The sequence below is a fragment of the Rhodnius prolixus genome, unplaced genomic scaffold (assembly GCF_049639745.1).
Source record: "Rhodnius prolixus isolate KJV_2025 unplaced genomic scaffold, Rpr scaffold_4, whole genome shotgun sequence".
Classification (NCBI taxonomy): Eukaryota; Metazoa; Arthropoda; class Insecta; order Hemiptera; family Reduviidae; genus Rhodnius; species Rhodnius prolixus.
In genome coordinates this window covers 47,331,588-47,356,569 of record NW_027411614.1, presented here as the reverse complement: position 1 = coordinate 47,356,569, position 24,982 = coordinate 47,331,588, and the positions used below count along the sequence as shown (strand labels likewise).

The following is a 24,982-nucleotide window of genomic DNA, read 5'->3' as shown; positions in this document are numbered from 1 at the left end:
AAGTGATCTTTAAATATTACTCTAGCTTATAATTGATGGTTTTGTAGACCTGAGCGTAAAAGAGACTCTCAACCGTCTTATACCTGAAAACAAAGCTAGAAGATACCTACTTCTTTTAGAGCCAAAATTCCAAATCCCGATCCTCTACAATTCTCCGAAAACAAGCTGCATTCGAAACGGAAGGCAGGCGGCAAACCATTAGAAAAAAAGCTTAGTAAAACCTTAGCTTCCGCCCCATAATTCAGGCATAGTCAATCAAATGAGATCCATTTCATTAGAAATCTCTGCAATATAGTATTCTTGTGTCATTTAGACTTCCTATTTCTTGTCACGCAGTTAATTTTATTAGATTAAAAAGTTATACAGGGAAATTATTAACAGAAGTAATTATCATAATTCTCTTGGGGGGTCTCATGGTTTTGTTCTAAGAGAATTTCCTTTTAGGATTTACTTCGAGTAAATTTAGTTTTAATGCTGTTCACCAAATTAGCGTGTAACTGTGGTTTAAATTACTTAATCAAGTTAAAGTTCACAAACTTGTAACTTGTAGTGAAGTCCTGTCGGCTAACTTTATTGTAATGAACATAATTTAGGGTTCATCTTTAGAGGTACTGTATGTGTTTATTTGGTAGCATTAATTTGTTTAATTATAAGTTAGAGGTCCTGCTGGACCTTTTAGGGTAAGGTTTAGACCTCCGCGTGGACGACGCACAGTGTTTGCCCTTTCACAGGTATTGGTTACACTGCTTAATTTCCCCTTTTCCACTGGTGTTTGCTCATGGCTTTTTTCTTGCATACGTAATTCTGACTTCCTGTGAATGCATTTCCATCAGGGGTGACTAAATCTGGTTTTAAATTCAATAACTTTTATTTCAAACATTCCTTCTTGAAAATTCTATTAATTGCTGAACTTTCTTTCTGTGGAAAAGATAAATCTAAAGTTCCATTTTAGTGAAATGTACTGTACTATCATTTATTTATTAATAATTCAATATTACCCAGAATTAATATTCGAAATTTGACAGTTTAATATCAAAAAAAATGAAAAACGCTGGCTGCTAAAAAGTTTATATTTTGTTTACGTACTTCCTCTTTGTGGCTTGAAATTAATACAGCGATTAAACCGGAAATACTAATTAAAGGTTTCGGATTTTTGCACTTTTCTGCGTATTTTGACGGAAATAGGTCCTTCGATTTTGTGTTTTATAATTTGTTGGCACTTTGTACTTTATGGTATCCTTCACCTTTATTTGAATATTTTTCTAGGGTAATTCGATTTAGTGATGCTTGAATTCTGAGCCTGAAGATAATTTCGCAACCGGAAGTAGTACTTTGCTGAAAGTTTTTTTTTGGGGGGGAATTTTCTTGAAAATGACTCCTTATGAGTTGCAACTTATTGCAGACAAAACCTGCAAATCAAACTACTTTTTTTTTACTGTCGTAAACTTTTTCCGGGAGATTTTGATTAAGGTTCCTTTTCTAGAAGATAGTGATAGATTTCCCTCTGATACAGGTGCTCCGTAACCAGAGGTGGTCAGCCCGCGCGCCTCATGCGGCTGGCCTTGAATGATACATAAATAATACCAACGTAAATAACACCAATAACAATTATTATCCAATTATAATACCATTTAAAAATATAATGAAAGAATAAAAGTTTAGTTCCGTTTTGAATGGTTTTGACGGAAATAAAACATTCAATTTACTAAATGTACTTCAATCAACATTTCCAATAACAGGAATAAAGGGTATGATGACAATGGTAGGTTTTTAATTGTTACGATGCAATCAACGGAAAAGGATTCATTATTTAAAAAACATTACGCTGTCAGACAGACATCTTGTTTGGACAGCCACTGTAATTTCCGTTGGTTATATTCGCTGAAGTGTATTTTGGTTGTTAACGATGTGATTTTATGATTTCCCTTTAAAAATATGGAGTAAGGTCTTTATTTTTACAGGAATTTGGTTATATAGAACTTTGTTGTGCTATGGTTAAGAGGAATCGTGGCGGGAGGCTCCTTACAGGAAGAAGAGGGATGAATTCGCTCCTAAATTTCCATATTAGGAGAATGTTCCATAACCGGAAGTACCTCGTTACTGATGATACTGTTTCCTGTCTTCCACGGAGTCTTAACTAAACAGATTCGTTGATTCACAGCTTTGTAACTAATGACAGCGTTCTTAAGTATACTCCTAATCACGAAGCCAGTATCCTCCGGGTATGAATAGGCACCCAGGGGGGGGGGAGAGGTGAGATAAAGTGGAAGACCTAGGATTAGGTGGCTGTGGATGATGTAGAGCAGCGTTTCCCAACCAGTTTTACTCGAGTTGCTGGTTGGTGGTACGCGAAAAATAATCAATATTGGCGGACATAAAACAAAAAAAAAGTTAAATAATAAAAATATCATAGAAACGTTTTTTCCTATAATTCATAACAATTATTTTAATTAATAATATGTATTATACAGTAAAGTTGTTAATATGTATAGGAATAAAATAAGTCTGTCTTAAGATATACGAGAAAATATAATAGCACACTATTTAACAGGATTAAAATTGTCTTTCATGGAGTGTTTTCCAAAATCCGAAAACTCTATACAAATAAAGATGATAATAATAAGAAAATAACACATTCGGAATAACAAATTTCACGAAATACAATCATTTTTACGAAATGGTACAATTGAACATGATGTACTCACTACCAAGTGGTACGCAAGCCAAAAAAGGTTGGGAAACGCTGATGTCGAGGAAGAGATTAGAAATCTGGGAGTAAGGACATGGTGGAGGATTGCTTTGGTGAGAGAGGAGTGGGGATAGATGATAGAGGACGCCAAGGTCCTTCGAGGACCGTACAGCCAGAGGGGAGAGAGAGAGAGAGAGAGAGAGAGAGAGAGAGAGAGAGAGAGAGAGATTGTTTCCTTTTTTTCCGAAGGTGCTTACTATAATTGTCCTTGAAACGCGTATTTATATTATATTAATATAATACATAACAATAACATCAATTTGAATATTTTATTTAGCGTAATCGTTCTAGGGCATTTTCTGGAAGATGAATAGGTTCTCCCCCTTTCTAAATGGTATTTCGATGACGTAGAAATCTCTAGATAACGTTAGCAATATTTAAATATATTTTGAAACTTGGAGTTTACAAAAAAAAAATGTTCTTGTCAGAATCTCGAGAATACTAGTTAGGCTAATTCTTTTCATCTCAGTTTCTCCAACGCTGTTCCTCATTATGATGACAGTTGGAGTGAGATAATAGCGATTGTAGTCAAGGGAAAAAAAAGGCGATAAATATGGCGCCGTTGCAAGGAGGTTAAAGCTAGTTTGCTTTAGCAGTTTCAAACATTATCACAGACCAACAGACATAGCCGATATCAGCTATGGCCGATATGGTGATGGTAAATTTCAAAATGTGGAGGTGTTTCATGTAAAATAGGGCAATAGATCATCCTGCAGTTAGATGCAGCGGCCGTATAACATTGTGTTCTGTATGCTGATATTATTACTAACGGGGGTTTACCATCATAAACAAGGGTTTGAAGTTTGCTAATGCTGGGGCCTAATGAGAAATGATCTGTGTAGCTGATGTTGAATTTCACTATTCATTCTGGTTAGCTCTTCATCTCCTTTATACTGTCTCCTGACTGGTGTAGCCGAGGCTTCTTCATGTATTCCGAGGCGAGGTGAAAAATTTCTCTAGTCGGGTACAGTAAAACTTGCTTTGTTTCTTCTAGAAGGAGCAAGGGTTCATGTTCAAGGACTTTGGTGAAGTCGCTGAGACCTGTACAGTTTTTTTGGATGCTCTTTGTGTGTTCGCTGTAGCTCAAGTCGCAGGAAGTGCAAACTATATGTTGCGTAAATGTTTTTCCAGGAACCAGACTGGAGAGAACATTTGGAGAGAACATTTATTTGAATCATTTGCCCAATCAGATTCAATTATAGGAGAACTTCTAAGAGAATAGGTTCCATTGAAGATTCTTTCTGAGCCAAAAGGGCATTATTATGGTCTTGTTACTTATATAATATACATATTAAATGGGTTGCTTAAATTCACCAGATTAAATAAAATTTTGAAACCGGAATTAGTACTACGTAAAATGAATTTTTCTTTTTTTTTCCCCTCTGTAATGACTTACGTATCATTATACCTACATCCGGTTAAAGCAGCTTTTAAGGGCAGTCCCTACCTTTTTCTCAGCAGTGCCCTTATTTTCGTGGAGAGATGTTTCAAATCAAGTTACAAGTGTAAAGGAAGTGAATCATTTTTGGAGAAATCCCTCTTCCAAAACGGTTAATTCAGTGAAAGTATTTCCGGTTGAGGAGTTTTGATCGCTAAGCTCGTTGGCGCCAGAAAATTTGAAATTTTCCCTTTTCTGGGAAAACGGAAGTAAAAGAATTTCCACAGCTTTTTTTCTTTTATTAATTTATATATGTATTTAAAAAGGATCTGAGTTCTCCGCTTGTCATGCTTACCTACCCATATAGCGTTGAAAATGAGAGAAAACTTTTCCGTGAATTTTTTGAAAAGCTTTTCATATACATATGTAAGTTGATGGAAAATTTTTTACAATCCGCCGCGTGTCTTTGACTGTAATAAGTAACGTTTTGTAAGAGTTTGACCAAAGTAAGAATTTCATTCTCTCGCAAAAACGTAGTTTTTCTTTTTTTTTCTAACCGCCCTGGGCTAGCCATTTGTATTTCTATTGAAATCTGAACAGTTGGGGGCCCCAAGCTTTGAAGTTGTTGGTTAAAGGATAGGGTGGTACCCCTGAGGGAGTTGTTATTGCTTGCTTGTAGTCTGTCACTCTGGTTATGTTCACCAAAACGTGGTTTTAAGGGTTTAATACATCTTATCTGTTTATTGTTCGTGGAAATCTGTTTTGAATACTCGTACGAGTCTCTCTCTTGGTACATCTTAAAGTTTCTTTGAAACATATCATCTGTTTGTTAACTTCGCTAGTTCACAATAATACATGGGAAATGATGAAAGAAACTTGGTATCTTAGTTTTCTCGGAAAAGTCACTGAAAGCAGCACTTCTCTGGGAAGTTTTCTAACTAAAAGTGACGTGTCATAAGTTTGGGCCAAAAGTTCAAATGAAAACCCCACAAGCGCGCAGAGTTGTTTGGAAAATTACTAGCTACTCGGAAAAGCCCCTTTTACCGTAATGAAACTGGATTTTCTTCCAACCTGGAAACGATGTTTTATGGTTTGGTGAAAAGCTTAAAACTTCACCTCCCACCTCTGAGAATCCCGTTTAAATAAGGTTTTCTCGGAAGAGTTTCTCGAATGAAAGTAAAATAGCCGTACAACGTCTGTCAGTGCGTTTTTTACAATGATTAAAGGGAATCTGTGGTACCACACATTCATGGTGGAATTGTAAACGTTACTATCTGAGGGAAAACCTCTCGACCGGAAACTATTGAATGACTTTCTTCGCAAAGGAGAAACTGTAGTTAGGCTAAAGCCTTGTGTCTTTAAATTACGATTTTAGGTAGTGTTTTGTTTTGAAGCCCGAAAATGGGATACAGAAGGCAAGTTTCTGCCATTCACCACCAAGTTCTCCTACGTCAGAGGTCGCCAAAGTGGTCTTTTTAACAAAAGTAGGGGGTCGATCTGAGCCAGGGGGTCAAAGGAAAAAAACATTTTGAACCCATTATAGCGAAACACTATTGCACACACCCATCTCATTAAATAAGAAGCAATACTGTAGTTACTTTACTTATTTATAATTACTTATTATTTAATAAATATTAAGGTATTTAAATTTCAACATAAGATCTTTTTCATAAAAACTATTAGTTACATAATGTAAAATTACTTTAACAAATGTTCAAAATCATAAAATAAATGTACAAACACGGTACCTAATAGATAGTTTTATTTTAATAAACTGAAAATTACTTTTATATGGGGGTCGATGGAGATTTCGAAAAATTATATAGCGGTCCATGATCAAAAACGTTTTCCAGGGTTTCCCCTTTTTCATACAGGATATTTGCTCACTTAACCTTGGGTGTCTTGCGCTAACTACATGCAACGCCATGTTTTCACTCTACAATTGATTTCATCACATATAGTAAGGAAGTAAAGTAATCGCCTATTTTTTCAGGCGGGTCTTAACGTACAACTACCAATTAGGTGTCGTGGACGGAGGCGACTAGCAAACATATTTTACTGTAAATTTCTTTTATTAGTTATTAAATAAAATCCAAAGCCTAAGACCGGGGAATCGAACCCAGTACCACAATAAATATTAGCTTCGCAGGTCTCGCCTCTAACCGCCCGGCTACCGTGGCGCCTTCATCACATACATATTTCTCTCCAAATATTTGAAAAAATTATTAAATAATAAGTAAAGGAAATTGTGTACTGTAATTGTGTACGAGGGTCGTTTGAAAAGTCCGTGCAAAAATAAAAACTACTTAATTTTTTGGGGTAAACCTTTTTTATTTTTCAACATAGTCTCCTTTTAGGCTTATACACTTCGTCCAACGCTGCTCTAGTTTGTTGATCCCTTCCGAATAATAGGATTTGTCCAAGTCTGAAAAATAGCCATTCGTTTCTGCAATCACCTCCTCGTTTGAATAAAATCTTTTTCCCGCCAGCCATTTCTTCATATTGGGGAACAAATAGTAGTCCGAGGGAGCCAAGTCTGGAGTATAGGGGGGATGTGAAACGAGTTGGAACCCTATTTCCATTAATTTTGCGACCACAACTGCTGAGGTGTGAGCTGGTGCGTTGTCGTGATGGAAAAGGACATTTTTGTGGGCCAATCGTGGGCGTTTTTCTTGCAGCTAGGTTTTCAAACGGTCCAATAACGATGAATAATATGCACCTGTAATAGTTTTACCCTTTTCCAGATAGTCGATGAGGATTATTCCTTGCGAATCCCAAAAGACAGTCGCCATAATCTTTCCGGCCGAAGGAACGGTCTTCGCTTTTTTTGGCGCAGATTACCCCTTGGTAACCCATTGTTTAGATTGTCCTTTGGTCTCAGGAGTGTAGTGATGTATCCATGTTTCATCCACAGTGACGAAACGACGCCTAATGTCCTGCGGATTCTTCTGGAACAGCTGCAAACCGTCCTTTCAACACTTCACACGATTTCGTTTTTGGTCAAGCGTGAGCAATCGCGGCACCCATCTTGCGGATAGCTTTGTCATGTCCAAATGTTGATGCAAAATATTATGTACCCGTTCATTCGAGATGCCCACAGCACTAGCAATCTCACGCACCTTCACTCTTCTGTCATCCATCACCATATCATGGATTTTATCAATGATTTCTGGAGTAGTAACCTCAACAGGGCGTCCAGAACGTTCAGCGTCACTTGTGCCCATATGGCCCTCCGAAAATTTTGAAACCACTTATAAACTGTTCTAATCGAAGGTGCAGAGTCACCATAATGTTTATCAAGCTTCTCTTTAGTCTCCTGAGGCGTTTTGCCTTTCATAAAGTAGTGTTTAATTAACACACGAAATTCTTTTTCGTCCATTTTTTGAAAATCACTCGACTTCTTCGATTCAAACGAATGCCAAACACAAAGAAATAGACCGATCTGGCTGAAACTTGGTGTTTGTTGTTCCAAGAGGTGCTACTAACTAAACATAACCTCGATACGCGGCAGTAGTGCTATCTCTCTGACTTTGCACGGACTTTTCAAACGACCCTCGTACAGTCTGGTTGTTTACAATAACATAGTTACGTTCTATGGAGTTGGCACTACCTGTAATGGTAGCACCAAAGGTTGGAAGCACGTGCAATTAATAATTTGTGAGTATACTTTATTTAATAATTAATAGTGCAGTTTGATTTCATTCTGGTCACATTAAAATATGGTTACGATACTGTAGATGTTATTCTCCTTGCCATTAAGTTCAAATTCGAATTTCTGGTCTTCTCCCTCCCCGTTTTAAATGTTAATGTTCTTTAAGTTTGGTTTTAAACAATCTTTTGAAATTAAATCATGATAAATTTTATTTACACCTTGAGAATTTGGTTAAAATCAAATCAATTTTATTTCTCCTAAGGGTTTCCTTTATTTTGTGATTATCTTCTAGAAAAACCTACATTTGCTTGGTTGGATTAAGTTGAAAATCCAAAGTGGATAATTGAATTCATTGGAAAATTGGATTTGAAGAGGAAAATTAAATTAAATCCATTTCTCTGTTTTGGGTTCCCTCGGATATTTGTTTGGTCCATGGAAGAAGAGGCGCTGGAAATGAGGAACCATCTGTTTTGGTAACCAGAATTCGACCATGTTTCCCAGTATCTTTCGGGTGAATAACCAACATGTAATAGAAGATAATAGCATATCAATAGATTAGAGGCGAGACCCGCAAAGCTAATATGTACTGTGGTACTGGGAAAGGGTTCGTTACCCAGGGTCTAGGCCTTGTATTTTATTTAGTGGTTAATATGAAAAATTTACAGTAAAGTACGAGTATGTTAGGGGTTATAGGCTAGACCCGCAAAGCTAAGATGTATTGCGGTACTGTGTTCGATTCCCCCGGTCATAGGCCTTGGATTTTATTTAATGGTTAATAAAAGAAATTTACAGTAAAGTATGTTAGTTAGGTGGTTATAGACTAGACCCGCAATGCTAAGGTGTATTGCGGTACTAGTCTAGCCCTTGGATTTTATTTAATGGTTAATAAAAGAAATTTACAGTAAAGTATGTTTGCTAGTCGCCTCCGTCCACGACACCTAATTGGTAGTTGGACGTAGAGCCGGCCTGAAAAAATAGACAATTATTTTACTTTTATAAACAGTGTGGTGAGTTTGAGGCACTATTCTCTGTTCTTTATTTTTGCCCTTTAACTTCACTCTGTGTACAATATCCATCATGCAGGGCCTGCAGAGTTAGTTGATGGGCAAAGTATATCTGAAGACTTGGCCCTTCAAGAACTTGTTGAGTATTATGACTTCTTTACTAAGGGCTTTCTATGTCTGTAACAATCTTAAGTTTTTTTTCGCCCAATATTGCTTATAACTTCTCTTGACTAGGTAGAATACGCTAATGGAGAGTTATGGTTGCGTTGAGTAGATGTTTTATTGTCATCTTTAAAGAGATGACAGGACCAATAATGCAGACTGGGGAAACGAGGGAATCCCGAAGGAGACAACAGACAGAAAGCGTACAGATGGAGAGCCAGCGTGAAAGTGGTAGATAGAAGTGGTTTGATATCTTCTATTCTTTTTTCTTTTCTTTTTTTCAAACCATTAACTAGAAGACAAAAGGTGTACAATGGAGGAGACAGCTCCCTGCTTCTTCCTCCAGAGTCCCGCTGACACTGCTTTAATAATAAAGGAACACCCCGGGTGCCCTACATTTGGTTGGCCTTCCTTTCCTACACACAGCCCTTTTATGTTAGCACAAGTCCTCCCTTTTTACTCTTGTCATCCAGTCTGACTGCTCGTATACTTACTAATCTCTTGTACTTCTGCTTTTGCTTTATCACTGCCTACTCTCTATTTCCACATCTTTTATCTTCCTCCTTTATCCCTGCCAGCACCAAATGTACTTCAGTTCTCTCATTGGGCCAAAGTCACAGCTTGATTTAATTGGCGTTTTTTTTTGTTCTCCCCCACCCAAAGCCATAAAAAAGTCATTCAAACTGTCAAATACTGTTCTCTAACGAACTAAATTTCAACATTTCTCTTAGATTTTAGGCATTCCTCTATCTGTAAATGGAAACCTGATCGTTCTCGATCGCACTTGTCTCCAGTTTATCTTTGTTTAGCGTTAAGAAAATCATATTGTTTTATTCTCTCCGAAGCGGATAATAATCACCACAATCTCTGACATATTAATGTTATTATTTAATATTATGAAAGATATCTTGTTGCAGTCGCTTCGAATTGTCGTTGTGGTTGTGAGAGAAAGATCGAATATCTCTTATTGGCGTAGACTCAAACTAAGATTTATAGTTTTGATACTGAAATTTATTGTAAATTGGGATGCCATACATCCTGGAAAAGCAAGGCCCCTGAATCTCCTTTCATGGACTTTGAAACAGTACGCTACTGGATCTCTCTCTAGGAGGAGCGTAGGAAGAGGAAGGTTTTCAGTGCTCTGTGGACCAACCACCCAGATCCTGAAGATCTACCAAGTCATAACTTGAAAATCATAACTTGAAGAGTTAAGAAGGCAGCCGCAGTTTTAATAGAAAATAAGTTTCGCTCGATAAGTTTCAGTTTTTTTGCTGGACAGTGTCGACCTTAAAATGGCGCATGAAGAATTGTTTGGCGATAATTATATGGATTCATTCGAAAGCCTATGGCACAAAATCCAGTCTATGGAAAGTGCTAAATTATTCAATTTTGGTCTGATTTTCTAGAAAACTGATCTTGGCGCGTGTAACATACAACTGGGTGTTGCAATCCCACGGGTTCCTAGCACAGTACTCCATGCACTTTCACTTGTACAATAGGGACACACATTACAGGTAAACTAGCATTTCAAAGCACCAATACACTGCATACTTAAGGACTACCTTCCCTTGGAGATAGCCACGGCAAAAGGGAGTAAACCCTTTAAAATCCAAGATCCTCCATTGTATCCCAACAAAAACCTTAATACTTCCCAAAATCTTCAATTGGAAGGACGCTAGGGCCCTTTAAGGGCTGCAAGGACAAGATAGAAGAAGAAAGATCGGCCTGAGAATTTAGCGATCCTGTTGGCACCGGATATTTTAATTTAACTTTAAAAAAAATATAGCTATTTCCTCTACTTTATGGTGGAACAGGAAATCTCAGAGCTTTATCTCAACAGCTTCTCCGGGAGTGTCTTGAGAGAGTAATTGATGTTTTTTTTATGCTATTATTTATAACAAATGTAATTTTATTTATATTCTTCAATATTCTCTTTATGGATTTGTCCCTTTGCAAAGATGCAGTCCTAAGTGAAAAATTTGTCAAAAGCAATACCCCAATATAGTAGTAGTAATTGCCTATTTCTTCAGGCGGACTTTACGTCCAACTACCAATTAAGTGTCGTGGACGGAAGCGACTAGCAAACATACTTTACTGTAAATTTCTTTTATTAACCATTAAATAAAAATCCAAGGCCTAAAGACCGGGAATCGAACCCACTAAACCAACAATACTTCTTAGCATTGCGGGTCTAGGCCTCTTAACCGCTCGGCTATCGTGGCGCCTGCAATACCCTAATATAAATTATTTATTAATCCCCATCGACTAATTCGTCTTGTCTGTCTGTTACAGGTATGTGAGTTGGTGATCATCTACTGACACCTTTAATATTGTCTAGACTCTCAGGTGTTCCTCCTTAAATAAGTAAGTTTCAACCATATCACTTATAAATAAATTATCTCTTGTAGCTGGTATCAAATATGTAAGCGTTTATATTGAAGCTCAATGGAAAATGGGTGACAGATAAAAGCTCTCTAAAATCATTTTATAAACTTATTTACCCTCATACAGGCCCACCCTCAAATCCACTTTTCAGTTGAGATTAAGTCAAAACTTTAACCCATAGCTTTCAAACGAACAAGTTTTAGATTTAGTAAACCAAAGTTATCGACCCCCGTCTAGACATTTATGTAGCATGTCAAATTTGGTTTGTTACGTGAATTAATGCTACGCCCGGCTACACTATTTTAGCTTTAGTAAACTACTATACTATTTCCTTTGAATTTAAGTTAATGTCAAGTGTTTGACTGTAGATTTGTTGACAATGAAAATTACTGTTTATAAACTAATTTATGACATCATTTCCTGGTTTTTTATAATTCTAAATAATTAATTATATAAGTTAAATTAAAACATTACACCATGCTTGACAATATAACCTGCTCTTTCTGTATACTGGATGAACAGCTCCGTCACGAACTGTATGTTCTGTTCTTGACAACATCTGACAGAAATATCAGCAGCATTCATGATGCATTCCAGGATCTTCTTGTTGACGGATATGGTAAAAGTTTTTACAAGAAATATAACCCAGCTGCAAGAACATCGCTGCCTAAATCATTAGAACAAAAAAAATATATAAAATAGAATAAGTAATCACTTCAGTTTAAATTCTACTTACTCTCCTTATGTTCAAGTATTTCTATTGGAAAAAATTTGTTCTTAAAGCTATCTCCGGAAACATCTTATCGTTTTATAAGACCCCCCAGAAATCCGGAAAATTAATTTTCAGAAAATGATGTGCGGAGAATTCACAAAATATTACGCAAAAATAACTATCGGAAGTAAAGTAATGCCTATTTTTTTTTTAGGCAGGCTTTTAAAAAAAGTCCACCTACAGATTAGGTGTCGTAGACGGAGGCGATTAACAAACTTACATTACTATAAATATCTTGTATTAACCATTAAATAAAAATCCAAGACCTCTAGTCCGGGAATCGAACCTACTAACCAACAATACATCTTAGCTTTGCGGGTCTAGTCTCTTAACCGCCTAACAAACACTACTGTAAATTCCTCATATTAACCGTTAAATAAAATCCAAGAACTAGACTGTACCGCAATACATCTTAGCTTTGCGGGTCTAGCCTATAACCGACTAGCAAACATACTTTACTGTAAATTCCTCATATTAACTGTTAAATAAAATCCAAGAACTAGACTTTACCGCAATACATCTTAGCTTTGCGGGTCTAGCCTATAACCGACTAGCAAACATACTTTACTGTAAATTTCTCATATTAACCATTAAATAAAATCCAAGGGCTAGACTAGTACCGCAATACATCTTAGCTTTGCGGGTCTAGCCTATAACCGACTAGCAAACATACTTTACTGTAAATTCCTCATATTAACCATTAAATAAAATCCAAGAACTAGACTGTACCGCAATACATCTTAGCTTTGCGGGCCTCGCCTACAGTTCTACTTATCCACTTACCCAGAAGTACGTACCTCTAGTTGAATGTTCGTGGAAAAACTTTTCGAAGAAAAGTAGTAGGATCTCAAAACCGGATATTGCCATTAAAAATCACAAAAATCTGAATTTCCTGCACTGTTACTACGTCTCCTCTAGTAAAGTGCTTGATATTTTCCACGATATTACTTTAATGTGGAAGCTGAACTTTATGTTTTTAACTGAAGCTATTTCCTCTTTTCCTGCGATGGAAAACATGTCGTCCTTCAGTAAAGTAAAAAAAAAACAAGGCTCACTAAGAAAAGATGAAAGTCAAACTTGCTGGATGAGTTCAACTAAAAGTTAAAGCTTGGGCAGCAAACTTTTTTAATGATCCACCCCTCCTGCATTCAATTTTCCGAGTGTATTTGTTTTTTCTTTTTTTTTAACTAACTTTTTCTATCATTTGAATTTTTTGAAACTGCTACGGGTCTTTAATTTATTTCTTGAGTTTCCGTTACAGAAAGGTAACGGAAGCATAAGTCCTTTATATCAGGAAATAATTCTGTTATCAAAAAAATACCTTTAAAAGTTTTTAACGTTTCCAATTATTTATTAGCAGACTATAAACAAAAAAAAAGTGAAAACTGTTGCCAATTTAAGAATTCAAGACGTTTTCAATCAAAAATTGTTTATCTTTGACGGTAAGTAAATAAAGTAGAAATCTCTAGAACAGAACTTTGATTTTATGCGTCTTAATAGGCATGTTTATTGAATCCCTGAACGGTTTTGGACTCTCATGAATCATTTAGAGGTAGATTGATCAGTTTGTTGTGATTTGAACTTCATTCAGCAATTGCTGAATCAGGAAGTGCAGACCGAGATGGTAAGTATGTGATGACAAAATCTGTACAGGTGCCTCAGTAGCTGTTTTTTCAAATTTGGGTACTTCGTAGATAAGCGGAGAAATTTGAAATATGAATTACATTAATGGAATCTAAATTTAAAGTACAAATGCCTGGTTAGAAGAAAAATATAGAGAGGAAAACATACAGAATTGGATTCTTCGGTTGATTAATTTTTTGCTTTAATTTTTTTTCCCTAGTTGACATAGTGTAAAAATAAACAAGGGTGACGTAATAAATTTGCTCCCGTCACCAAATGGTAGTTGGTTTGCTCGCCCGCGGTTGGTAGTTTTACCTCCTGTTTTCTTGACTTTTAGCCGCTCGGTTTGTGATTTATACCTTGTTCCCGGGTATGTTCGTAGCAGGATATCCTGGGATCCTTACCGCGACATTCTCCGCAGGTGGTTACATCCTCTTCCTCTCCCGTTAATTAAGTCCTTACACTTCCTTCTCCCGCCTTGCCTTCAACCAATAAGATCGTTATTTCTTCTACTTCCTCATTTTTAATTCTTTTTTTTCTATTGTTGTGTTAAGCTTGGTTAATTTAACGAGAGACGCAGTGCTGCCCAAGGGGGGGGGGAAAGAAGAAGAAAATATCCCTATTCGCATTGCTAATCCTGTACCTGTGCTTGTATACAAATGTAAATTGCTTGGCAAATAAGGCGCCACGATAGCCGAGCGGTAAAGAGACTAGACCCGCAAAGCTAAGATGTATTGTTGGTTTAGTGGGTTCGATTCCCCGGTTTTAGGCCTTGGATTTTATTTAATGCTAAATATGAGAAATTTTACAGTAAAGTATGTTTGCTAGTCGGTTATAGGCTAGACCCGCAAAGCTAAGATGTATTGCGGTACTAGTCTAGGCCTTGGATTGTATTTAATGGTTAATATGAGAAATTTACAGTAAAGTATGTTTGCTAGTCGCCTCCGTCCACGACACCTAATTGGTTGGTAGTTGGGCGTTATGCCCCGCCTGTAAAAATTTAGGCGATTACTTTACTTTACTTACTTTAAGGCTACTTTCATAAGGCATGTTCCCTCTGAGCATATCAACTTCTGGAGCCGTTAGTGCCACTGAAAAATTGTTTTCACCTGCTCAATCTGGGATGGTAGCTATGATCTGTGAGATGATATTAATAAGGCAGTTGGAACCCGTATGTTTCCACACATCCTCTCTTGTAAACTTCGTTGTGGGGACTTAGTGGTGAGTGTTTTTTTTTTTTTTTTTTTGGCACCATCTTCTTAATAGTACTTATTTTATGCACTTTGGGTCAATACGCAGCGCTCAAGATATCTTTATCTCATGGAAGCCACGAAGCAGAATGTAGTAGATGAGTGGCAGTCATGATGAAGAAAGAAGTGAAAGAGGCTGGTCCTAAAATTGTATATTGGGAAAAGATAGGGCTGGTTATTTCCACCAATGTATTGGTAAATTAAGGCGTTAGGAGCCGACAGTAATTGTGCAGTACCAATATGTTGGTTTTTTCTAGCCCTCATTAAAAAATAATGGTTCATGTGCAAACAAGACCATAAAAACAATAAATAAATGAATATGCACTTTGGTGTGCGGATCCCCCACCCAAATTTGCAAAAATTTCTTGTTTCCTTTCCTGGGAGCCACATTACGTGTATTTCCGGTGGGAACTTCAGAGGCGAAGACCTATCCGTTGCTAGTAGTAGTCAGGGAAATTAAAAAAATAAAAAATCCAGTGTTGTGATGGCAGTGGAAGATTGATTTGAAAGTTCTGCCTATTTGAACACCACGTGCATGTTGAAACATGTTTACCATCATATTATTTGCTTACTGCTCACATATGTGCACGACGTATGATGATGTATTGAACCGTTACTCAACCTCATACCTGATACACACACTTATCTTGCTGGTTTAATATGGTAAATTTTAATTAAAATGATAAAGCATCGTTTTCAAATCAATTCCTTCTCTCTCCCCGCTAAACAAACGTTATAAAAACATTTTGATGGATTGAATTAAATATGAACCGTTTTATTGGACAAATAACTAAAAAAGGCGTGGGCTATCACGTTTCATTGGTTTATTTTAATTATTTTCCAATGAATTTTATAACAGTTTGTTTCATTTTCTTGTTCAGAAAAGTAATTCGATCATGAAATTTTTATCAGAAATAAACATATTTATTTCATTTATTGATTTATTATTTTAATTAAAGGTGAGTCACTAACCTGAGGATATCCTGTGAGGTGGCGATTCTGCAACAGCACTTAGTGCTTTAGTCACAGGACAGTGAGCTGTAAGAAGCTTTTGTCTGTAAAGGGAAACTCGTAGGGCCGGGATTCGAACCTGGGATCACCGTGTGAGCTCTAATTCCTTCTCCTAATTATTATGTTTATTGCATTCTTCATCTTCATGCCATTCTCCTTATAGGTGTGGTCTATTGCCTTTTTATCTCATCTGCCCTCCAAATGCTCTTTTCCTGTCACTTACTTCCCATGGGCTGGACCTGTAGAAGCTGCGCCTTCTTCTTGTCTACAGAACTTCTTCAATAGAATGACTTTTACTGCATTATCCCCTACATCCAGAGATATTAATAAAATTTTATGGGTTCACTCTCTCTCTCTCTCTCTCTCTCTCTCTCTGTCTCTCTCTCTGTCTCTCTCTGTTCTAATGAAACCTTGAGATATCCTGTTGGGTGTAGATGGATAATTTTCAGTCAGCTAATATCAACAGAATGGGTTTAAACTCACATAGAACAGTAGGCTTGGAGATGGTGCCTGACGTGACATAACACGTGAATATCTTTTTCACGTGTTCTCAATTTACCACCCTCTAACGAGACGCTGCATGCCAGAAGCCTATTTCCAAGACACATTATCCTCAGGGGAATTCCCCCAAATTACCTTACATTAATTTAAATATAATTTTTCCATAGCAGTAAAAAAAAAAATCCATTTTAAAATTAGAAAATTTTACATGACACAGTGTTTTAGTGTTTATTTTTTTGTGGAGCAAAAAAAAATGCTAGTTAACATTTTCACTTATATTTCCGGTTTAGTTGGTTTTTAGTAATGCTTTTATTTTACCGCAGTTTTAAAGAAGTCTTGAGATTAATTTTAAACCCTGATTATCTAGCACGCAACCAGGTGTCCCATTGTTCATAGCTGCAGCAGTAATGGAGTCTTTTATAAAAGTTACCTTGTAATTGCAATTTCTAGAATTTTTACTTCGCTTTCTTTGCGCTGTTTGTTCTTCCTTAATATTATGCTAATTTTTCTTTCTATTGCTTTTTTTTCTTTTTTTATTTAAAATCGCCGTAATGCAAAACAAACTAGAACCAGAAAGATCTCAGGTGTCTCGCTTGGGAGTCATGGTTTGTTCACTGGTTTATAGGCATCTGTTGTAGTCATACATTGTGGTAAGGGTGAAAGTGAGTCCCTTTATTTGGAGATGAGCTAGAGTTTTAGCCCTGTGGGTTCTCGCTAAACCCTTGCGATTATTGTATCTGCAGTATATGGAGGTGAGCTAGAATTTTAGCACTGTGGGTTCTCGCTAATCCTTTGCGATTATTGTATCTGCAGTATATGGAGGTGAGCTAGAATTTTAGCACTGTGGGTTCTCGCTAAACCCTTGTGATTATTGTATCTGCAGTGTATGGAGGTGAGCTAAAATTTTAGCACCGTGGGTTCTCGCTAATCCCTTGCGATTATTGTATCGGCAGTATATGGAGGTGAGCTAGAATTTTAGCACTGTGGGTTCTCGCTAATCCTTTGCGATTATTGTATCTGCAGTATATGGAGGTGAGCTAGAATTTTAGCACTGTGGGTTCTCGCTAAACCCTTGTGATTATTGTATCTGCAGTATATGGAGGTGAGCTAGAATTTTAGTACTGTGGGTTCTCGCTAAACCCTTGCGATTATTGTATCTGCAGTATATGGAGGTGAGCTAGAATTTTAGCACTGTGGGTTCTCGCTAAACCCTTGTGATTATTGTATCTGCAGTATATGGAGGTGAGCTAGAATTTTAGCACTGTGGGTTCTCGCTAAACCCTTGTGATTATTGTATCTGCAGTATATGGAGGTGAGCTAGAATTTTAGTACTGTGGGTTCTCGCTAAACCCTTGTGATTATTGTATCCGCAGTATATGGAGGTGAGCTAGAATTTTAGTACTGTTGGTTCTCGCTAAACCCATGTGATTATTGTATCTGCAGTATATGGAGGTGAGCTAGAATTTTAGTACTGTGGGTTCTCGCTAAACCCTTGCGATTATTGTATCTGCAGTATATGGAGGTGAGCTAGAATTTTAGTACTGTGGGTTCTCGCTAAACCCTTGTGATTATTGTATCTGCAGTATATGGAGGTGAGCTAGAATTTTAGCACTGTGGGTTCTCGCTAAACCCTTGTGATTATTGTATCTGCAGTATATGGAGGTGAGCTAGAATTTTAGCACTGTGGGTTCTCGCTAATCCTTTGCGATTATTGTATCTGCAGTATATGGAGGTGAGCTAGAATTTTAGCACTGTGGGTTCACGCTAAACCCTTGTGATTATTGTATCTGCAGTATATGGAGGTGAGCTAGAATTTTAGCACTGTGGGTTCTCGCTAATCCTTTGCGATTATTGTATCTGCAGTATATGGAGGTGAGCTAGAATTTTAGCACTGTGGGTTCTCGCTAATCCTTTGCGATTATTGTATCTGCAGTATATGGAGGTGAGCTAGAATTTTAGTACTGTGGGTTCTCGCTAAACCCTTGCGATTATTGTATCTGCAGTATATGGAGGTGAGCTAGAATTTTAGCACTGTGGGTTCTCGCTAATCCTTTGCGATTATTGTATCTGCAGTATATGGAGGTGAGCTAGAATTTTAGTACGGTGGGTTCACGCTAAACCCTTGTGATTATTGTATCTGCAGTATATGGAGGTGAGCTAGAATTTTAGCACTGTGGGTTCTCGCTAATCCTTTGCGATTATTGTATCTGCAGTATATGGAGGTGAGCTAGAATTTTAGCACTGTGGGTTCTCGCTAAACCCTTGCGATTATTGTATCTGCAGTATATGGAGGTGAGCTAGAATTTTAGTACTGTGGGTTCTCGCTAAACCCTTGTGATTATTGTATCTGCAGTATATGGAGGTGAGCTAGAATTTTAGCACTGTGGGTTCTCGCTAATCCTTTGCGATTATCGTATCTGCAGTATATGGAGGTGAGCTAGAATTTTAGCACTGTGGGTTCTCGCTAAACCCTTGTGATTATTGTATCTGCAGTGTATGGAGGTGAGCTAAAATTTTAGCACCGTGGGTTCTCGCTAATCCTTTGCGATTATTGTATCTGCAGTATATGGAGGTGAGCTAGAATTTTAGCACTGTGGGTTCTCGCTAAACCCTTGTGATTATTGTATCTGCAGTATATGGAGTTGAGCTAGAATTTTAGCACTGTGGGTTCTCGCTAAACCCTTGTGGTTATTGTATCTACCGTAGTGTATGGGTTATGTTTTTTGATTTGGATACCCACAGGGAAATGATTTGATCACTTACCCCAAAAGAGAATTCAATTGCTGGAATCAACTTTTGCGCCTAATGACGTCTTGAAGTGTGAATTTCGTGAGCGATTACCGTTTTAAGATTTCCCCCCCCCCCTCAATATTTTAATCCCACTCTGATTCGGCTCAAAATGTTATTTCTGGAATCTGATTCGATCATTTTTGTTACATGTTTTGTTAAGGCAGAAATGGTTTCAAATTGTTTACATTAATTACCAGTATATTATTATTATTATTATTATAACAGTTATGATGATATAGTTCTACATTAAACTTCACAATTTTTTTTTATAATACCCTGAAGAAGGTAGTAAAAATTACCGAAACGTTGGTATAAAGCAAAAAAGAGTTGTATTTATTGATGACCGCACCTCGATATTCCCCAAAAATCATCCATCAACAACGGTCGGAAAAAAAACCAAAGCCATCATTATTATTTTTAAATGATTTTAAGCGCGTCAACATCTGTGGCTCTTGGTGCTCGGAACTTTTTCCGGTGCATTACCGGACGTGTTCTTTCGTTACAAACAGCACTGTTACATCACCGGACAGAGAGCTGTAAGAAGCTGTTAGGTAGAGATAATCAAAGGGCCAGCAGCTGGATTCGAACCCAGGATCCAGTACGCTAATCGGATTATTTTCTGATTTAACATTATTTCTCTTCTCACTCCTCTCCCTCTGTCATTGTTCTGCATAGTTCGAAACTTTGTAATCAATAGCGGAAATAGTCTTTTCCGCGCTTTTGCTATGACTGAAATCTTGTGTTAATGACCCAGTTTTTTTCCGTCCAGAATTACAAAGAGCCCGTTGTCATCAGCCCCTACCCCGTATTCTTCTTTGCCTTTGTCATTGTACTGTTCTCCCGCAAACTAGGATGGACTTCCTACAGGAAGACTGTTTCCTCCTGCTGCTGCTTGTAAAATAAAGGGATCAAATATCTTGCTAAAAATAAATTTCCACAATCGGCCAAATTCTGTCTCGAAAAGGAAAATTGTTTTTCCTTTTTCTTCTTAATGTTACTCGCACTTTTCATCACCTTCATAATGTTGGGGTTGGTCGGCTTCCCTCCATAGTATCATTTCAGAATAATATATGGTTCTGTTCTTATATTTCATCAATGGAGAAAAATATATTGATAAAATTCTGAGTATAATTACTTTGCTAAATGAATTTCTTACTTGTACAGGGCTTCTTAGAAAAACCTCTTATTTTTGCAAAACTCCGTATGTACTACAGTAACAGTAGGCGCCACGGTAGCCGAGCGGTTAAGAGGCGAGACCTGCAAAGCTAGTATGCATTGTGGTACTGGGTTCGATTCCCGGTCTTGGCCTTAGAATTTACTTAATGGTTAAATGAGAAATAGTAAAGTACGTTTGCTAGTCGCCTCCGTCCACGACACCTAGTAAATGGTAGTTGGACGTTAAGCCCCGCCTGAAAAAATACGCGATTAATTTACTTTACTACTACATTGACAGAAATCTACAATTTTCATGTAAACAGTTCCCCATTGGGGATAAGTTAAATACATTATTTCTTTTTACATCCAAGATAGTGTTTAATAATAAGTAAAATATGTTTTAAATTCACTTTATAAAATATATTTACCAGAATCACGTATGTGGGTCACTCAGTATAGAGTCCTGTGATGGGGGTTCACATCCATATATTTTGTTAACAGATGAGCCCTCTCCCTTCAGGTACTCTGTATAAAGGTGATAATCAATTCACGATCTCTCCTTCGGGGGTTTCTGACACACTGCCGGGGGAGTTATCTTAGGGGACCAGTGAACCCTAAACATAAGCGCGTAATATTGCGTGTAAAATTTATTAACATCATTTACTGTATAGAGTATATCAAATTATTATTTTGCGGAGGGGAGGGCGGAATTTATATAACTAAGTATTGGTGCTAGAATTTATGTTACCACCTCTAGTTTGTACGTGTTTCTGTCGGCCATTTTGTCCAACGCTCCTCATGTTAACATATCAGTTTACATATTGAAGTTTGTGGGGCGGACTGCAGTCTTAAAAAAAAAAATTATCCATTTTTTTGCCCATTTTCTATTTCATAAAATATAACCTTTGTGGAAAACTGTGACGTGAAAATACTCATAGCGCCGTTTAACCTAATTGAATTTTCATGAAACCAGCAATTTGTAAAAATAAAAATATTTGTACAAAGTCATCCAAGTTATTTTATTTTATTTATTTATTTTTTAATCCTGTAGATCTTCCATTACTCTGATTAAAAGATCAATGTTAGGTTTAAATTTCCTGCTCTTGAAAATCGAAAACAATGAAATAACTACTAATTATAGTATAAAACCTAGGCGCCACAGTAGCCGAGCGGTTAAGATACTAGACCCGCAATACTAAGATGTATTGTTGGTTTAGTGGATTCGATTTTATTTAATGGTTAATATGAGAAATTTATAGTAAAGTATGTTTGCTAGTCGCCTCCGTCCACAACACCTAATTTGGTAGTTGGACGTAAAGCCCCGTCTGAAAAAATAGGCAATTACTTTACTTTACTTTAGTATAAACCCCCTTAACAGTTAGCGAATGTAAGTAGCTTATAAATACAAAAGCTTATATTGAAACCATTTTATTGCAATTTAATTGATTAGGTCATTATTGTGGCCAAAGGTATAACAAGCAGCCATAAAGCCCCCTCTAGAGAGAATACTATCAAAAAGTGATTTACCGGCGCCAAAGAGCGCTAGTATAAGCCAGGTTAGTGCCGGCCTCACTTATACAGGCCTAGACTTTAACTCCAACGGATCCAAGGCAATGTGTGCACTGAATGGTAATACCCACACCCAATATCTAGTCTGATCGCACTAGGCCTATCCGTATTTTTCCCGTCTTTTAATGTTTTCTATATCTATTCTTTTATTCATTATTTTTTTACTACTGATACAATCAAATAGAAATTATTGTTTTTTCATTACACTTGCCCCAATTTTTGCAATATTCAAGTAAAAACAAAAGATGTAAAAATTAGTTTAAATTTTTTAAGATTTTTGAAACTATCAAAAGTTTAACTTCAGTTTTCTCGTAAACTAATTGATCGTTATAGTTCATATTTTACTCGTATATCGATACAGGAATAGTGTATTGAAGGTGAAAGTTTCATAGTATTCTGATGATTGAGAGGCGAGATATTGAGAGTTGAATTTTGATGGTTTTTGAAACTATCAAAAGTTTAACTTCAGTTTTCTCGTAAACTAATTGATCGTTATAGTTCATATTTTACTCGTATATCGATACAGGAATAGTGTATTGAAGGTGAAAGTTTCATAATAATCTGATGATTGAGTGGCGAGATGGTTTTTGAAACTATCAAAAGTTTAACTTCAGTTTTCTCGTAAACTAATTGATCGTTATAGTTCATATTTTACTCGTATATAGATACAGATATAGTGTATTGAAGGTGAAAGTTTCATAGTATTCTGATGATTGAGAGGCGAGATATTGAGAGTTGAATTTTGATGGTTTTTGAAACTATCAAAAGTTTAACTTCAGTTTTCTCGTAAACTAATTGATCGTTATAGTTCATATTTTACTCGTATATAGATACAGATATAGTGTATTGAAGGTGAAAGTTTCATAGTATTCTGATGATTGAGAGGCAAGATACTGAGAGTTGAATTTTGATGGTTTTTGAAACTATCAAAAGTTTAACTTCAGTTTTCTCGTAAACTAATTGATCGTTATAGTTCATATTTTACTCGTATATAGATACAAATATAGTGTATTGAAGGTGAAAGTTTCATAGTAATCTGATGATTGAGAGGCGAGATACTGAGAGTTGAATTTTGATGGTTTTTTAAAGTATCCATTTTCTCCTTTAAATTCTTTTCATTTTTATAATTGTTCTTTTACTTGTTTGTGGAGGCACTTGTGTGAATAAAAGAATTTTTATCTTTTAGAATGACAATTTGTGAATTATAATTATTTAATCAGTGCAGAAAGAAAATGGTTTGATTAGATGTTTGTATGTTCTTATAATAAATCTTTCAGATAGTGGTTACAATTTTAATCATACAATCTAAATGCTCTATGGTACTTGGTAGGTTCGGGAACACACGTACTACAGGGTGTGGGAGAAGATATATCCCTGTAGGCTGTACAAGGTAGAAAATCCTTGTATTTGTGATATGCGGTGGGGGGACCAGGTGTGTATACGTGGACCTCTCTTGTATTTCGAACTCTCCTGGGTGTTAGGGGTTGGGCTGAGTCCAGAGAGTTATGTTTTATCTGTTTGCGAAGCTCTCCGGGCACTACAGTGTACGGTACTTGTGGTTCATTGCGAAGAGAGCCGGCTACAAGAGTGGCGCCATAATTGTCACGGTGGTGTAAAGCTTGTTGTTGGAGGGGGGGACAGCGAACTTTGGGGATCTGGAGAGAGGGATGATCCCGGGATGAAACTGTTCCTGTGCGGTCGGTCGCTCCTTACTCTCTTCCTCCCTAGCCTACTCATTATGGTTATCCTATCCATATTGCACCATATTTTCTGATCACGGGGGCTATATTCCCAGAGCAGTAATAATGTTACCATTAATTCCCGGATTGGCTCGTGTTTACATGTAAATACATTTTCCCCAAACTTCTTCGTCCGCTCCTGGAAATACATGTAACATATGATGCTTTTAACGGTCTAACAAACGGGTATCACATTGTAGAATTCATTGCCATTACGAAATCATTAATATAATTGGTTCTTGAATTATTAATTACCATTGTTTACATTACGATAATTTCGTATGCGTTGTAGTTATCTGTAATAATGATAATTTACTATGTAATTAAATATGTATTTATAGTTTTCAATCTCGAGGTCAGATTTTTGGTTTGCTCGAGTTATTTTCACCACAATGAACACGGAAGAGGCAACCGTCATTCACCTATTCAGTATTACTTTATTTTTTCTGTAAATGGAGAAGATAAGCTTTATCTCAGATACTTAAAAGCTCGCCGCTGGAGGTTAGGGCTAAATTATAGGTAAATCGCGATTAACTCGATATTTAAAAAAGTATAATAATCGAGAAATCAAATCCCAGTAAAATGCTATCAATCCCTAAATTATTTATTTTTTAATGTACTTAAAATCGTTAAATCGGCAAGAGTTAAAACTGTCTGGTAGGATAGCTGTATCGTGATCTTCAAAAACTGCACGAAAAAGCGTAACATTGAAAAACACCCAACTTTGACAATTTTTTTCTCTTTTTCTATAAAAGATAAAATTCCCAAATTTTCTTTAAAATATTGGGCAAATCCTCCTTTATAACTTTAATTTTTTTTTGCAACAACCCAGATTAGTTAGATTTCGAGAAAAAAGTTGCTGAAAATGGGCAAAAATGGCATTTTCAGAAAATGTTGTTACCTTTAGGTATAACCATAATGTTGGCAGGTTGCCTAATGTTATAACGTAGAATTATTATGAAGTATCCTTAGTTTTCCCCAATTTTCTTGCTTTCAGGAGAAAATGTATATCCTGTTTTCACTTTTAGCTTTAATTGGTAGTATACAACGTTTTTCTAATACGAACAGAGTATCTCAAAGACGAAAAGGCGTTGAAAGCACGGAATCTTGGTAATCGAATTAGTTGGTAGACACTTAGATTTTAGCCGAAAGCCGTAACCGAAAGTTTATTTTATTAATCGGATTTTCCAAGATTTTTCACGATAATTGTAGCGATGTTTTTTCTTTGAACTTCCTCTGAAA

General features: G+C 36.6%; 1 protein-coding gene across 6 annotated transcripts in view; it reads left to right on the top strand.

The window, feature by feature from the left end:
* The window catches only part of CadN (neural cadherin), a 1,042,724-nt gene that overhangs the window by 543,091 nt on the left and 474,651 nt on the right, over window positions 1-24,982 (top strand). Inside the window, exon 2 of one of the 6 annotated variants that reach the window (XM_074131814.1) lies at window positions 11,238-11,309. The exons of the other annotated variants lie outside the window; for them this stretch is intronic. Coding sequence (XP_073987915.1) covers window position 11,309 — 1 coding nt within the window. The 5' untranslated portion in view covers window positions 11,238-11,308. The remainder of the gene's footprint in view (window positions 1-11,237; window positions 11,310-24,982) is intronic. 6 annotated transcript variants of the gene reach the window in all.